This window comes from Gymnogyps californianus, chromosome 13 (assembly GCF_018139145.2).
Source record: "Gymnogyps californianus isolate 813 chromosome 13, ASM1813914v2, whole genome shotgun sequence".
Classification (NCBI taxonomy): Eukaryota; Metazoa; Chordata; class Aves; order Accipitriformes; family Cathartidae; genus Gymnogyps; species Gymnogyps californianus.
In genome coordinates this window covers 13067117-13082436 of record NC_059483.1, presented here as the reverse complement: position 1 = coordinate 13082436, position 15320 = coordinate 13067117, and the positions used below count along the sequence as shown (strand labels likewise).

Below are 15320 nucleotides of genomic sequence, written 5' to 3'. Positions count from 1 at the left end.
AATTTTGTGTGAAAAGATAACGTGGCTGGGGGAATGCCTTGAGAAGGGACAAGCTGTGTGGCACTAGTGAAACTGAGGGAGAAGGTGAACATCATAGTTTCTATTTCTTTACAGTAGAAATTGCCAGCAATAACCAGGATTGCACTGGGCTGTGTGTTGGAGTGCACGATCTGGGATTGATAATGCCCTTTGATAACTGTACATGCGGGAAGAATCACACTTCACCCCATCAGCCTGCAGTGTAGGTGTGTCTTACAGCAGTATGCAGTGATCCTTTTCGGGATCATTGCCTCGGTATACAACATGCTGTACAAACGCTCTTAAAGAGTGCACATGCCTGATGTGTGGGTCATAATAAGGCTGGGACAGGGTCAGGGAAACTTCCTTCGTACATCAGCATTCATGCTTAATTGGTAGGACTTGAAGTCTGCATGTTGTGAGGTCCTCTTGTTAGGCATTGTACATTCACGTCTTTCTACAGCCTGTTTATGGTAATAAATTACAAGATCCTATGACTTCAGTGGAAAGAAGTTTGCTCATCCTGTTTTGCGCTTTCATGTTAGACATACAAGCACAGTAAGTGCTAAGATAGGTAAGACTGATTCATGCAGATCTAGTAGCTTGGTTGGCAGGAATAAACTGACACTCCAGCAAAATTACATGAACTGGAATATAGCCAAAGTATGAATGAAGCGCAGGTCTGCCTGCTTCCAGTGCTGAACTATGACAGGTCCTGGAACGAAAGGAAACCAGGAGTGGCACTTTCTCCATCTGGAGAGGAGAGTGCATCTCCTTCCCTTAGTGTCTCTTCCCTAGCTTATATCATCCCTGTTTCACTGAACTCTTTGACCTGCCCCTGGCACTTGTGCCTTGTGAGACCAATCTACCCTGTATTTGTTGCCTTCTGCCATTGTGTATCAGCATAGCTGATGGAGGAAGAGGGGAATGAAGCTGGGGCTGTTTCCACAGTGAGTACCCTGTTTTTCGGAGTCCGTGTTGAAGCTTGGAGATAGGAAAGCATGAAGATAAGAAATATCTGAAACAAAACCCCACTGTTTTCTTGGCATTTATTGACTTTTGTAATTGTGTTATCAACACCTACAGCTCTGCATAAGTGGTCAGGTGCTCCATGGACTATTTCCTCTCCTTAGTGATTGTCAAGCATTGCAGGACTTGGGAATATTGTACAAGCTTTCCACCAGTGACCCTTCACAGCATGCCTGTGAGGTAGGCAGGTAAACCTTCCTACCTTGCTTTGTATAGAAACAGAAGTGAAGTACTTAGTGCTGAGCTTCATATTAAATCACTGACCCAGTCATTAGGTCTTGACTTCTACTTCAAGGTAGGGCAGTAGGCTTGATGCCTGCATGGCCTGACTTGTGCAATGGACTTTGTTCCTCATCTCTTCACCTGAACCCAGCCTGCTCCTGTCTCAGCATTCCTCCTACCACAGTGTCTCCTTCTTCTTTTTTCTGGGCTCTGTCCAACCTGTTTCTTTCTCCCAGAAAGAAGATCCTAGCAACAAGAAACCACTGAGCACAGCTTTCAGCACCTTAAGTAACTTGCCCTTGCTGCTTACATGCTGTGGTGAATTGGACAGTTGCCACGAACATATTGTCTCAATGATGTTGTTATAATTGGTGCATTATTATTTTTTCTCTTTTGTTAACCAGCAGAATTAAAGTCTGGGGACCTAGAACTTTTTCCCCCTTCCTTCCCTGTTTAGCAAACTGTGCACATCAGTAACCACCCACAAAGGAAGCAGCGTGTAAATAAAAAGCCAGTGCTCTCCGCCCTTCACTTCGTTCCACATCCTTTTCTCAGTGTTCATAGAGCCATGACTCAGACTGGGTTTAGAGAAGACAACTTGCTAATCCCCTCCCCGCTACAGAGAATAAAATGGCATTTCATTCCAAGCTGTATTAATGCGCTCGCTCCGGGGATAAAGCAGCACTCCCAAAAGGCAGTGGCCAAATTTTTTTTCTGTTGCGTTGTCTTTGTCTTCTTTTGAGTGTTACATTTAGATTAGCTTCTGAGGATTAAATGTTATTACAGTCCCTGAATCTGTTAAGGGGAAGGAAAAAAAATCAGTAAAGAGGTTATGGCTTAGTGCAGGCACTCTAGATTTATCCTCAAAATGCTATTTTTTTAAAATTTGATTTATTTTCTTTTGTGAAGGTTGTCTTATCACGTTTTTATTTTATTTTTGTAGTTGTTAAATTTGGATGCAAGAATTGGCATGGGTGGGGGTGTGAGACTCTCTAAAAGGTAAAGCTGCAGGAGTGGGGTGAGGGGATTAGGAAGCTGTTAAAAGATAAAATTGTTCTGAAGCTGAGTTTCCCTCTGAGATCTCCTTATAGTTTGCAGAACTGTTTCTGAAGCTGCTTACTGATGGCTGTGTTGCTTTGCATGTTGTGCTGAGAGGACTGCATATGCTTTGCGCTGTTATCAAGGAGTGCATAAAGAACGTTGGTATCTTACCCTGATAGAGATCAGCCTTGAATCCAAGGCAGGTTTCCAATGGAGAAACTGCCAAAGAGATTTACTCCATATGGGACTTAGTAGCTAAGAGTTCCATTTAATGGTCCTAAGATATTTAAACTTAATGGACGTGAGTATTTAAGTTGATTATGTTAGAGAAACTGGCAAGTAGTAGGTATCCTCCTGGGCTGAACGTGGAGTAGAGAGCCACACTGACTCAATGGGGGTAGGGGCAGAAAGTTCACAGATGGACTGTCTGCTAGGAACAGGGAATTTATGGTTTGCTTTCAGTACTCATGGAAATTAAGGTTTTACTGAATTGCACAAGATTGTAGGAGGCTTGATGGCCCCTCAGTTAAAATGGCAACATTAACTGGAACCTAGGGGAACTACCTTTTCTTTTTTTTCTTCTTTTTTTTCTTGTTTATGTAGATCTGGAAAATTTATAAGATAGTTATGTGGTGATACTTGAGTTGATTAATCTTGAAATTTACTACGAGGCCTCAGGTATTTCAACAGAGGGCTGTGCCCCGGAATCAAGCTCTGAAATAGTTATTATGTGGACGGTCATGAAGCCCAAGGAGAAGAAGGGTAAAGACATCATAGTTTTCAAACAAAATTGCTCTGAGATTTCTTCTATCATTAGATTAGATAAATGATTAATTCAGTGTTGAAATTAAGAGCCTCTGCAATAGGGATTTAAGAGTTTTCAGGAATAAAAGACTGATTACTGCTGGGACCTCATCCCCAGCCTTATCTCAATATAGTGCTTTGTGCCCTGCAATGATGGTACCTTCAGAAAAAAATGGTTTGGCTCCATCCCAGTCCTGTTCTTCCTTCAGTGCTTGGTTTGTGTTAGTTGTTCCTACTTCTGTCTGTGCTGAGTCTGTTTCATGTAATCTTTATTTAAAGACATGAGTTATTAGTCAAAGCTTTGCTGTTTCTCACATTTATAAAGTTGCTCTTAGTAGGAAATTGGAATATTGCTGTAAGAGACATGAGTTTCCCCAAAGTTATTTCAAAAGAGGGTAGATGGGACAATTTTGACTTTGTGTCATTTTACATGGTGTGAATTTTACTGAAAGAAAAACTTCCTGATCATTTTCAGTTCTGCTTCACAGAGATTTTCACTCATTTACATTAGCATGTAAACATTTTCTTTACGAATTCTGGCAGGCCCTGGTAAGCAACTGTTTGTATTAGTGCATTGATTTCCAAGCAAGGTGTGTTCCCCTACTACTTTAGGAATATGGTATGTGGTAATAGAAGTTGAATATGTGTAACTGATTTGTGTAAATGCTCCAGTTGGGCCAGATTATTCTTTTTTGAACCGAATTTTAAATCTTGAAAATTTATTAGATTGTATACTTTATCCAAGCTGTTGAATCGTCTTTCTGAAGTTCGGTTCTTGGGGATTACTAAGATGCTGGTTCTAAAGAAGACTTTCCTTTTGCCCAGTTAGTAAAATGATGTTCTAATCTAGTGTTCACAATATCGTCTTTCTTCTCATGCATGATGAGGGATGACTAATAAATCAGTCCAGTGAACTGAGATTGCAGTTCTGTTAGTGCTGAAAAACTGGTGTAAAATATTAATGTATCTTTTCAAAATTGCAAGAGCATTTCTTCAAAGGTACATTGGTAGAACTTGGGAATTTATAAAATAAGACCTGAATAGCAAAGACTGGAATAGCAAAGGAAGAGGTGCCAAAGACTCCATGTAGTCTATTAGGGTTGTTTCTATTGCTATCGATTTTTACATGGAAGGCACTTGTATTCTGTAGTAATGTTGCCATTATAAAACCCTTAGATCAGGGTTTGTTGGCAGGCCAAATCCAGATTGTTTTCAAAAGCATGGTTATTTGTGCAGCTGTTAAAACAAACCTCAGACATACTTTGTGCATCAGAGTACGTGAAATATTTCAGTTCAAAGCTCTTTGTCATGGAGAATGCAGTGAAAATAGAAGCAGATCTCTGCTGTCAGATTGGGAATTGCAAATTCCACTGTGTACCATGGTGGAAGCAAGATTTCTCCAGGTTTCACAGTATTTTATTGTGTATTTAGATGTAATGACAGGTCCACACCAAAGTCCAGAACTTCTTGTGCCTTTGGTCCCCTGCTCCCCTTGGCTTGAGTTGGGAAAGTATCATGAATATTAATTAATGACCCAGCTCAGCTTATTCCTGCTGTGTTTTTCTGCCTCTGTGTTCCAGCGTGTGTTGTATAGTGAGCTGGTGGTAGTGGTGTGGGGTTGATTTGTAGAAGATTGAGGTTAAAGTTGTCTGGAGAAGCTTTCCAAAAAGAGTGGTGAATTAAAGATGTCAGAAGCAATAATGCCTGAGAAACCACTTGTTACCAGTGAATTAATGACTTGTTTGCTAATTAGCAGCCTAAGGCAAAGTTGAGGTAACACTCCTAACAATCTGGTCATTAATTCAGTAGCAACTGATTTCAAGGGCAATGTTGCTGTTTCGAACAGTAATTGTATTCCTGATTCTGGATTATATGCACTGTGCAAAATGTCTTTACTTACTGTTGCGTCAGAGTCTCCTCCTGGAGTGATGGGGGGATGGTAGGAGAGACCAAAGACAAGTACCAGTGGGGGAAGTTTGAGGAGAGAAATAGTTTGTTCTGTAGGTCAGAGCTTCTGTATCTCCACCTTGTGAGAAAATAAGGACTATGGCGGGACAGCTGTGGACGCCTTCCATCATGGTGATCCATCTGCACTGAGGAAGTTGGTGGTGTTTGATGATGTTGGCTGATGAGAGATTGAGATCCTTTCCTCCCTTATAAAGGGAGAGAAAAACCATCTCTGCCATCAGACCAGGCTTCGATGACTTAATTTATTTTATTATTTCTTTATTTGGTGTGATTTTGATAGTTCATGAACTTACTCTGATAAAATAGGTTTCTAGGCTATGGGGTCCCATCAGCTTTTGGAGCCTCAAGATCAGGTGGTACTCAGCCTACTGTGAGAGGACCTTGCTGGGGTTGGTTCTTCATTCCTATCCTTTTCTTTTCCTTGTTAGTCCCGGAAGTGTCTCTTGCCTGCCTGTCTGGGACGTACACATACCACACCAACCACAGTCGTAACTAATTTGGCCCTAAGAAGTGGCATTTCGAAGATAGGAGCGCTTCCTTGTTCAGCGATGAATATTGTTTTTTTGGAGAGAACTCAGCGTTGTGCTGACTGCAAGTGCCACTAACAGCACAATGGTGCAGTCTCAAGTAGGCATGGATCTCATTAACTCACCCGAGACATTTCATGTGCTGTTCTCCAAGCTTAAAACCATGTTATCTCAATTATTTTCTATAAGGATTTTTTCAATTCTCTGAGGACTCCTTGAAATTATAATACTTATTTAAAAACAACAAAAAAATCCCAACCTCCCCCCAAAAACAGACTTCAAGGTTTGGCGTGTGTGTTCTTTGAAAGCACCATTATTGATGTTCTCTGGGGGATGAGTAACTGCTTAATGGGGATCTTGCTGAGTCAGTACTCGGCACATTGCACAGCATGGTAAAAGGGGGCACTGTGGTTTTGAAGATTAGAGCGTGTGGGCAGAAGCAAGGGGATTTTTTTTAATAAGGTGAATGTTTAGCTTCAGATCACACCTGAACTTTAATGCTGACAGCTTCATTCTCCTCTCAAAATTTGTTTTCGCATCTTTAGCAGGATATGCCACTCTGTCAGTGCAGAATATACTGATGGACTCATATTTTTGTCCGTCACTGATACCCCTTTGTGTAGTCTGGTGTAAACTGTAGGGACCTAGTAGTGCTTAGTGGCATTTTAGAAAAGTAACTGCTGTTCAATGAGTGGTCAGGGTTTTCTTTTAAAAAGAATGTTTTGTTAGCAGTCTGACATCATTACGAGATCATCTCACATAGGAAAAATTTACTGAACCTGTCTGTCCCTCATGTCTTGCGGTTATATGAAATCAGCATATCACATCTTTAGTTACTTTCTTTAGAATACTTTTTTTGGGGGGGGTTTAATAGACCAACATATATGGGCCCAGCATTCTCCCAGCAGGCAGTTCCCCGGCTAACTCCCAGACCTTATAGCACTACCACAACCCATATATTCTTAGGGCCAGTGCTGCATACATTCTGTAAGCTGCATGCATTCCCTTCCTAACCTGAGATCTTAACCAGTTTTTAGATGTTGTTTTTTATCTGAAGAAAGAAAATCCCTATTCGGGTCACTTGTTGGGCTGTGTGTTGTTTTCAGATTCAGTTATTGCTTGCTATATTGCTTTTCTGCCTTGTGGGAGCTGAGCCAGCTTCCTTTCTGATTCAGAGAACTCCTTCCAGCAACAAGATTCTGACTCATTCCTGCTTGGCTTCCAGAGACCGTTTTGCTGCTAACTTTAGGCTCTTCATCTTTGCTAGTCAACTTTTAGTAGCTTGGCATCTTTGGAAAAAATGGTGCATGGCTTTGTGGGCAGGAGATCCAGTTCTGTTAACTTCTGTATCTCTTGGCAAGTGAAGGAAGAGGCAGTAGTTTTCCTTTCATCTTCCAAACTGGCAGTTTCTCATAATTCAGTATTCTACCATCATAATCAGTAAAGAATTTACATCCAAATGTACATTGGAATTATCCACTTGTGGGGAAAAGTCTCTCATTATTCCAAACCACTTGCCATCTGCCATGCAGAATGCTAATAGGAATGATTAGTTATTGCATTTGCAGGTTTGGTAGGATAGGGGTCATTTAGTTTTATGTGGTTTTGTACAGTTTTTTGCGTATTGCTACCTTCCTCCTCCCCCAAAGACCCACAGCCCACCACCAAAACACCAGTGCCTGCAGCTTATGGGGTGCTAAGGAAGCCGGTTAAACTTGGTTGGAACTGCACTTGGCAAAGCACAATGAAGTATAAATCGAAGTCTTTTAGGATGACCCATTGGTCAAATGGGAAATGACCGCTTGTGTGTGAGGATAAACCATGTAGGAGGACAGGAGAGTTTGTGATATGTTGGAGTAAGTAAGATAGAGAGCTGGAACCAGCATTGGATGGGTCACACAATCTCTTTGCATCAATTTCATCACTGCAATGGAGAGACTTGTTGGATTTCCAAAATTAGAGGTTGTTACAGAAAACTGCTAAATTTTAGTTATTTTCCACTGAAATCTGTATGTTTTAGAGTTTGGGTTTTTGGGGTTTTTTTGTTTGATGAAGAAAATGTGGTTGGGTCAGGCTGTTTTCACTGAATGCAGTACAGTGACACAACAAGTTGCTGACACTTGAGGTTTGGACATTTGTGTTAACTTTTGTTCTCAGTGATAGAATCTAATTACTTACACAGGAGAAGATTTCAGAACAGCTTCTGCATATCTGTGATCGGAAGGAGAGGAGATATCTGTCCTGGAAAGGACAAGGGTGCACTGAGTGCACGAATTGCAGTGGGGAATTGTGTGGCAGCTTCAAACAAGCTGTCAAAACAGGAATGGAGATTGGAAGTACTTGAGTGACAAATTTTGTAGGATCACAGAGTCACCCAGAAACTCATAGTACTTTACAAATATGCATTCATTAGGCACTTCCATGGACAAGGTAGGGAAAAAGAGAATCGGGTGACCTATTATTGAAATGCAGCTGTCAAGGGGGAGGAAGAGAGACGGGGGAAATACTGCAGTAGTGTGCTGTAGACAATGTGACAAGGCATATGAGAAGAGTTTAGAAAGACAGGAATACAACTGCTTCAGCTGAAATTTGGAGGTAGTGCCCCTATTCTCATGAAAATTGTCATAAGGTTTCACGTTTTCTTTTAGTCCATCTCCTCTTGCTCTACACAATATGTTACTTCTACAAGCCTTGTATTCCATTCGGATTAGTGGCAAAGCCTGATGAGCAGTGTTTTGAATACATGAGGCTGATCAGAAATATTTCCTTCCTGATCACATTAATTTATCCTCATGAGGCATGCAATTTGTTTACCCTGTGCTAGGTTATGTAGCTTAAATATTACTGAATTTTTAGTAGACATTGGGATAATCTATTAAGCTTCATCCATCTCTTATTTCTCTTGCCAAACAGCTGCAACATGACTCTTCCCTCTTTCATTCAAGCCACATTATCAAGCTGACGTGCAGGATCAGGGAATCCCATAGGTTGTAGTGAGGCCATAGTGTTTGCTTTGTGAGAGTGCAGCATCCTGCAGCCTGTGCTGAAAGTTAGCTTTCCTGGCTGTTTGTGCTGATGAGTTTGTTATATGTGAATGAAATGCTTCAATTGTGTTTAATTTTCTGCTGTAAATGTCAAGGATACAATAATGAGAGAGGATGGAACCTTTCTATGTGCTGTGTATTGCATCTGTCGGGAGTTATTTTTCTGACGTGTTAAAGAGAAGCCATCAGAGCCAACTGCTACCCAAGGGAGAATGCAGTTTTACAGGTCAGTTAACCACTTATCGGTTTTTATGTATGTACAGTACAGCATGGCAGCACACTGCATTTATGTGACCAAAGCATCACTGAGCTTAGTCTGAAATGCATGTGATGTACCCCAGATATATAAACATGCTAACCAACTATGACACGGCTCTGATTCCTTCCTGACATGCAGAAACTGCTGCTGTGTGCCCTGGGTTTTGCTCGCAGTGCTGCCTTTGCACCTCATTGCTGACCTCTGAGGCTGTCTGCACTGTAATGACAGTGGTGACTAATGTGGTTTGCTCAAGTTAGCTTGGACACTGGTCTTAGTCAAATAATGCAGCAGAAAGCAGCTAATCCCGTTGTTGGATTTTGCAGCCCACAGGAAATTCCACGTTGCTGCCCCATTTAGGTTGCTGCTTGCAGCTGTGTACTGGAGCTAGCTACTTTGAAGTTGGCTTATATGAGGGACCCTGCGTGTCTTTGTTTTTCACTTTCTGAGCAGAGGTATCGAAATGTCTAGGTTTAGATACCATCAGTCTCTATATTGAGGTTTTTCTCAGCTTGAATGGTTTCCCAGAGTAAAAGGTAAAAAGAGGATCTTACTCTTAACTCCATCTGGAATTGCTGCTCTACCCGGTAAAGTCAAGTGATGGTGTGATACTCACTGTGGAGTTACTGATTTTGCACTAGTCTAAAGAGCTGCCAAGTCCTAAAGCATTAAAGTTGTATCTCCACTTGGCTAGTCTGATTTTTCAGCTGGGTGGAAGGACTAGCAAATACATACACATCTTCCAGCTTTCCCTTGCTTTCCAATACTGAGTCCATAATTCTTCTTCTAAAAAGGGAACCTGTCAGCAGCAACTAGCTAGTAGCCATTGTGCTGTGTTTGAAACCTTCTGTCTATGGGGTCTGTATCCTGATCATACTGCCTTAATCGCTACTTGCAGTAAGTTTGTGTGTTTGTCTTTGGAAGCTGTGTTGCTTCTTGATTAACTGATGGACATTTAGAGCAGCACTCTTCCTACTGTCATAGAGCTTATGATGGAAATTCTTGAAGAACCTTGCTTTAACCTCCCAGACGCTTAGCACTTCTTCATGGGGTTTATATCCATGTAGAAATGAATTTGCCAAGACAAATGAATGCAGTTATTGACTGGAGCAGCCGTTACCTGCCGCTGTTGAACAGTTAGGAGAGGGTTAAGAAGAAAACCTCTTCTGAGCCACTAGATTGGCCCTGACTAAGACGAATGTCTAATTCACTCCCAGCGTCCTTACTGCTGCCAGTAATAAAAAGCTTGCTTCACATATTCACCCCACTGCAGACGTTTCTCTTAAATTAAATATCAAGAGGACATATAATAGCACGATTCCACGCCAAGCCAATATTATCAGATTGATGTCAGCAGTGATAATAGAAGAAGGATAAGTTGATGAGATTTCATTTATTAAATAAAGTAAAGGGAATACGCAGTGATAGAGAGGATTTGGTAACTCTCAGTGTGTCAAAATGCAGCAAGATCATGCTCGTTCTGTCTTACCTCAAGGGATAGCAGAGAGAAGGATGCCCTTTGTTTCATTTTAAGAAAACCTCTCCCTTCTTTTCCAGACAAAGACCTGATTTAGATCCCTCCATGGGAGGGGGAGAGGAAGATCTGAAATCATGGCTTTCATGTGTACGTAGCCTTCCTTCCCATTGAACAGTGGTGAGGCAAAGATTTCTTTCCCCACTATGACGGGGGAGGCACTGCTAATGAGTTTTATTTCTAGAGTCATCCTTTCCTTTTTCCCACCTGTCATCCTTTCTCCTTTCCTCTTCCTTTAAACAGATGAGAGCGTGTGTTATTGGTTTAATCGTTCATATTCTGTATGTCCTGCATTTATTTCTGAGGTATTGTCAGAACTCATCTCCCATGCTTCCCTGTCCGCAGGTAGTGTCCTAGCCCCTCCCAGCCCAGCCTTTCTCTCTTGCCTTTTCCCTAGCTGCTATAAATGAGCTTCTTACGTCTGTTTTGATAATAGCGGTAGCAATTGCAACGCTTTTTATTTTAGACAGAGGCTAATTGTCTACCTTATTTGGTGGTGGCATATTATGCTTAAAACTGTGACCTATTTTAGAAGAAAGGTCAAAGCATACTAGTCTTCTGCTCTTTATGCATTCAAACCTCATCCCGGCTCCACCATGTTCCTTCCCCCTCGTTGTTTAAGAAATAATAATAAAAACCCTCAAACAATGAGATGTTTACCAAGAGCAGTATAGTGGAGTGTCCAGAAGATGAATTTTTCTAAAGGTTAGTTAGTGCCAACAGCCTTGAGCTGGGCTGAGGTTGAAGGGAGATAGTTGACGAAGGTCCACCTCCTTTGGAAGTCAATGTGCCATTGCTCTCAACAGAGATGTTTGTAGTTAGACACTGCTGGTCTCCATCAGGTTTTTTGTGTTTAATTCCTTTTAGATATGTACGAGTAAAGCCAGACAACTGTAAGGTGCAACTGGTGTATAGGGCCGTAGTTCCGCCTTCTGTGGAAATGTTGCAACCTGAAGTTAAGAGACTTAGTGCAAGCAGGAGAATGGCATCCCTTTGAGTCAGATAGGACAGGAGCAGTAATTGCTGTGCTGGGAGGAAAGCTCCTAAAGCAACTGTTCACCCAGGCGGTTCAGATAACCCTTTTCAGTCCAGATGGGTACCAGAACTGGTCAGCTGGACGTGGGTGACTTCTGTTTTGAGAAGCTGGTGCAATTGATGCATAACCACAGTTTGAGATTTTATTTTGAAGAAATAAAGGAGAATATTCTTGTTATGATTCTGGGTACCTGGTACCCAATAAATCCTCTCTGTGTTGTGGGAAGTGGCATGTATGAATGCTGATTTAGGTACTCTCTGGGCAATGTATGCCATTCTGTGCTCTGGTAGGCTTTAGGCAGCAACACTCCCTCTGTGGCTTCTTGCTGACCATTGTGTGGCTTTTAAATAACCCTCTGCGCTGTGGGCTGAGCACCAAGGGGTCTCCTAAAGAAGAGGGCCACAGACTTTGCACTGCTATCTGAGCCTACAGATGGGTCCTAGCTTTATATTTGCTCTAGGCAATGAAGACTGATGATGTAGGAGGGATAGTGAAGGAACAGACAAAAAAAAAGGCACAATTCCTGTAGCTCTCCATGCTGACAGTGGCAAGCTCAAGCATTCTTCTAAATATTTGAGATGTTTGTACCGTATTGTTCAGTTCAGATGAATACAGACTGTTTTGTGGCATGCTGTACCTTTTTTGCTCTTCCAGCTCTCTGCATGAAAATTATGGAATGCCCTTCAGTTTAACATGGCTAAGTGTTAAAAATCTGATTTTAGAAGTCTTAACTTTTTCAATGAATTGAGGGATTTGGTGGTATTTCCTGACCTGGTATTGCTTGGTATAGTTTCCACAGTCTCACTGATTTGATTAGAGTGATATTAAAGTTAGTGACAAAGCAAAATGCCAATGTTATGAGTTTTTTAAGCTCTCCCTGGGTTCTTTTCTATTCCAAAATTTGAAGATTTTTTTAGACTATGGATTTTTAGAGGCTTTAAAGGTGATTTGCTATAGAACATAGAAATTAGAAATGCACACTAGCCTCTAGGGACCATACATGGAATAAGTTTCTTCTAAAAGCTGTAAGATTAGTGAGGAGATGGAAAAAGAAGTCTGTATAGTATCTTTGGTGATTTCTGATCCAAACCTCAGTGTTTTAGAGTGTGGCTGTCATACTGTTACTGATAAATTCTTAGTCTGTCCATGTATGTTGGCAGTAAGACTAAGGACTGAAGAAGTATCATTTGGAGTATGTCTCAGCCAAACTATTTTGAGGAAGCAACCAGGTTGCTGATATGGAAAGAACAGAATTTTTTTTTCTTCTTTTAGCCCTTCCAGTTGCCTTCCTGAGCCCCTTACAAAAATGAGTGTGATTTGGAAACTCATATCTGAGCTCTCCAAAAGCTTTTAGAAGATCTTTGTTTAAGATTTCATGTTTCTTAGAAATCTGTTCCACCTGAGAGAATGAGACATGCCCAGGAACAGGTCATGTTTTCTCTCTGCCTTGCTATGAAGCCCTGTTGCTGAATGAGTGCCTGTTGCTGTTACTGTAGAAATGAATACATCATAGTATGGCATTAATGCCTGCCTGTAGCACCAAGTGCTTTGGAAGGAAGAGGTGCATTTGATATTTGGGCACAGATCTCTCTAAGCGTATTGGGGCAGAAAATGCAAGGAATTAAATGGATTTGTGGTTTAGGAGGGAGCATCTGAGGATTGCTACACCTAAGCATATGTTCTCTTGTTCTCTGGTAAAACATACCATGACAATTGTGCTGCAAATTCCTGCAATTTGTGTCTGCCTGTCTGTGCAGCTGATGACACTGTCATTACTGTGTTTGTGCCATTGTTGCTGGTATTGTTTTACAACGACCTTCCCCTTTATTGGTACTGTTGCTGATGATGTGCCATATGTACACATGCACATTAGAGTATAAGAACATCATCCCTAATTGTTCTTGGGTAGCTGTCAATGCCATTTACGGGGTATGAGTACTAATTGCTTCAGAAATACAAAGAAACAGATATCTGGTCTTGCTATTATTCTGTTTTTTCTAGTCACTAGGAGAATTGCAGTGCTTCCAACCATGTTGGATTTTTTTGAAGTGTTTAAATAGATAAGAATCCAATAGATCGAGGTGGCTTATTCAACAAGTCTGTTCAGTTCCTTGTCAGACTGTTACAGATCTAGCGCAGGCCCAGCCAGGATTCCTGAGTTCTGCCAAAGATTTCCAATGTGAGTTGAGGAAATCATTGAACCTCTTGGAATTGATTTTTTTTTTTTTTTTTTCTCCTGACTGCAGAGGAGAGATGATGTTTTATCTAAGGGTAAAACAGCCTTCCACACCAACCTAGAAAGAACGTGTTCCTTCTTTCTGCTAATCACCCTGGATTTTTCAGCTGGAAGATGCTGTTGGTCATTTGACCCACTTTGGTGATTGCTGCTCCCACCAGTTTCTCTATTAGGACTAGGTGACTCCAACACAAGATTAGTATGTGTGTCACTGGTAAAGTGGTAGTAAGTGGGTGAAAACTCCTCTTCACACATCTTTCTGTGCTTGTTTTCCCTGCAGGAGGAGGAACACTGATCCTGTCTGTGCAAGCCTGCAGTCTGAAATTCTGAAGTGCTACCAAGAAAACAAACGTGAAGTGCTCAAATGCTCGGAGCTGGCTAAGGAATATCAGCGCTGTGTTAGTGCAGCTCAGAAGGTAACAGAAGCTTCCCTGTTGTACTTGCTGGCTTTGCTGTCTTGTATTGCATGGTGTTTTCTTCTGGGAGTGTTTCTGATAGCTGTGGTATCTGTTAGTCAAACTGCAATGTTCGTAGGAGACAGTTTTTCTTTGGGATTCATTTTCCCACATTCATTCCACATTTCCCAGTCACACTGTGGTATGTCCCACCTTCACTCCTGTCAATGGGTCCTGTTATACTGAGCTGCCACCCAAACAGAGGCACCGATGCGCCTAGGTTTCAAAGTCAGTCAATAATTTTCCCAAGTTTTGCCTTCTTGGATGCTGTATTTTGCAAACAGTAGGCAAATCCATTTTGCCAGTGTCGGCAACATTTTGAACAGGCTCTAAACATCCTCCCGTTATGGGACTTCGCAGTTAGAGGTCTTGCTTCCTTTTGTTGCTGCATGAGGAAAGCTTCTTTACTGGGCAAAGGATGTGTAAAGGATGCTGTTCCCCACATGAGAATTCAGTGGGTCAGGTGTCCCTCAAGGGCAGGCTTTCCTTTTTTTATGGGGGGGGGGGGGGTGGGGGGTGTGGAAAATTCTCCAAAAGGTGCTGAGACTGTAGTGAGGTGGATTTGGGGAAAAGGATGGAGTCTTCTGGGAATAGAAAACTGAGACTCCTCTCATGGGATTACTAATGCAAAGGGTGGGGGAGAGGTGGAGATTTCATAGAAGTAGTCTTTCTCTGTCGCATTAGCATTGTGAGGGGAAGCTGTATGCCTGATTTAAGTATAACATGAAACAAGCTGCCAGCCGGCTCCCAGAAGAAGCCCGACAGAAGGAGATGGGAAAATTGTCAGGATATATTAGACCAAATGTTGTTGCTAGTCCTAGTGGAATTTTTTTCCTTCCTGTTTACAAAGAAGGTCTTTGTATGTCTGCAAATCAGCAAGGTTAAAGCTGCCAGGGAAAGGGCTTTTCTCTGATATCTTTAAAGTCCCCAGCTCCCAAAACATGTGGTTTCTTTTTCTTTCTCAGCTTTAAAGTAAAGCGGTGCCTGTGCTGCCGCGGCATAATCCGTGCCCTCTGTTGCTGTGCGCAGAGCGTTGGCGCATCTATTGCCAGCCTCCGTTACCTGATGCTTCCTCCTTCCCTCCTGTAAATCAGGCTTGTAGCCTTTTCAGTGGAGTATATCTGTAGCAAATGCATTTACCAATACATCT

General features: G+C 41.8%; 1 protein-coding gene across 1 annotated transcript in view; it reads left to right on the top strand.

The window, feature by feature from the left end:
- Positions 1-15320, top strand: part of CHCHD6 (coiled-coil-helix-coiled-coil-helix domain containing 6) — a 115632-nt gene that overhangs the window by 63515 nt on the left and 36797 nt on the right. Inside the window, exon 7 of the mRNA XM_050904664.1 lies at positions 13996-14131. Coding sequence (XP_050760621.1) covers positions 13996-14131 — 136 coding nt within the window. The remainder of the gene's footprint in view (positions 1-13995; positions 14132-15320) is intronic.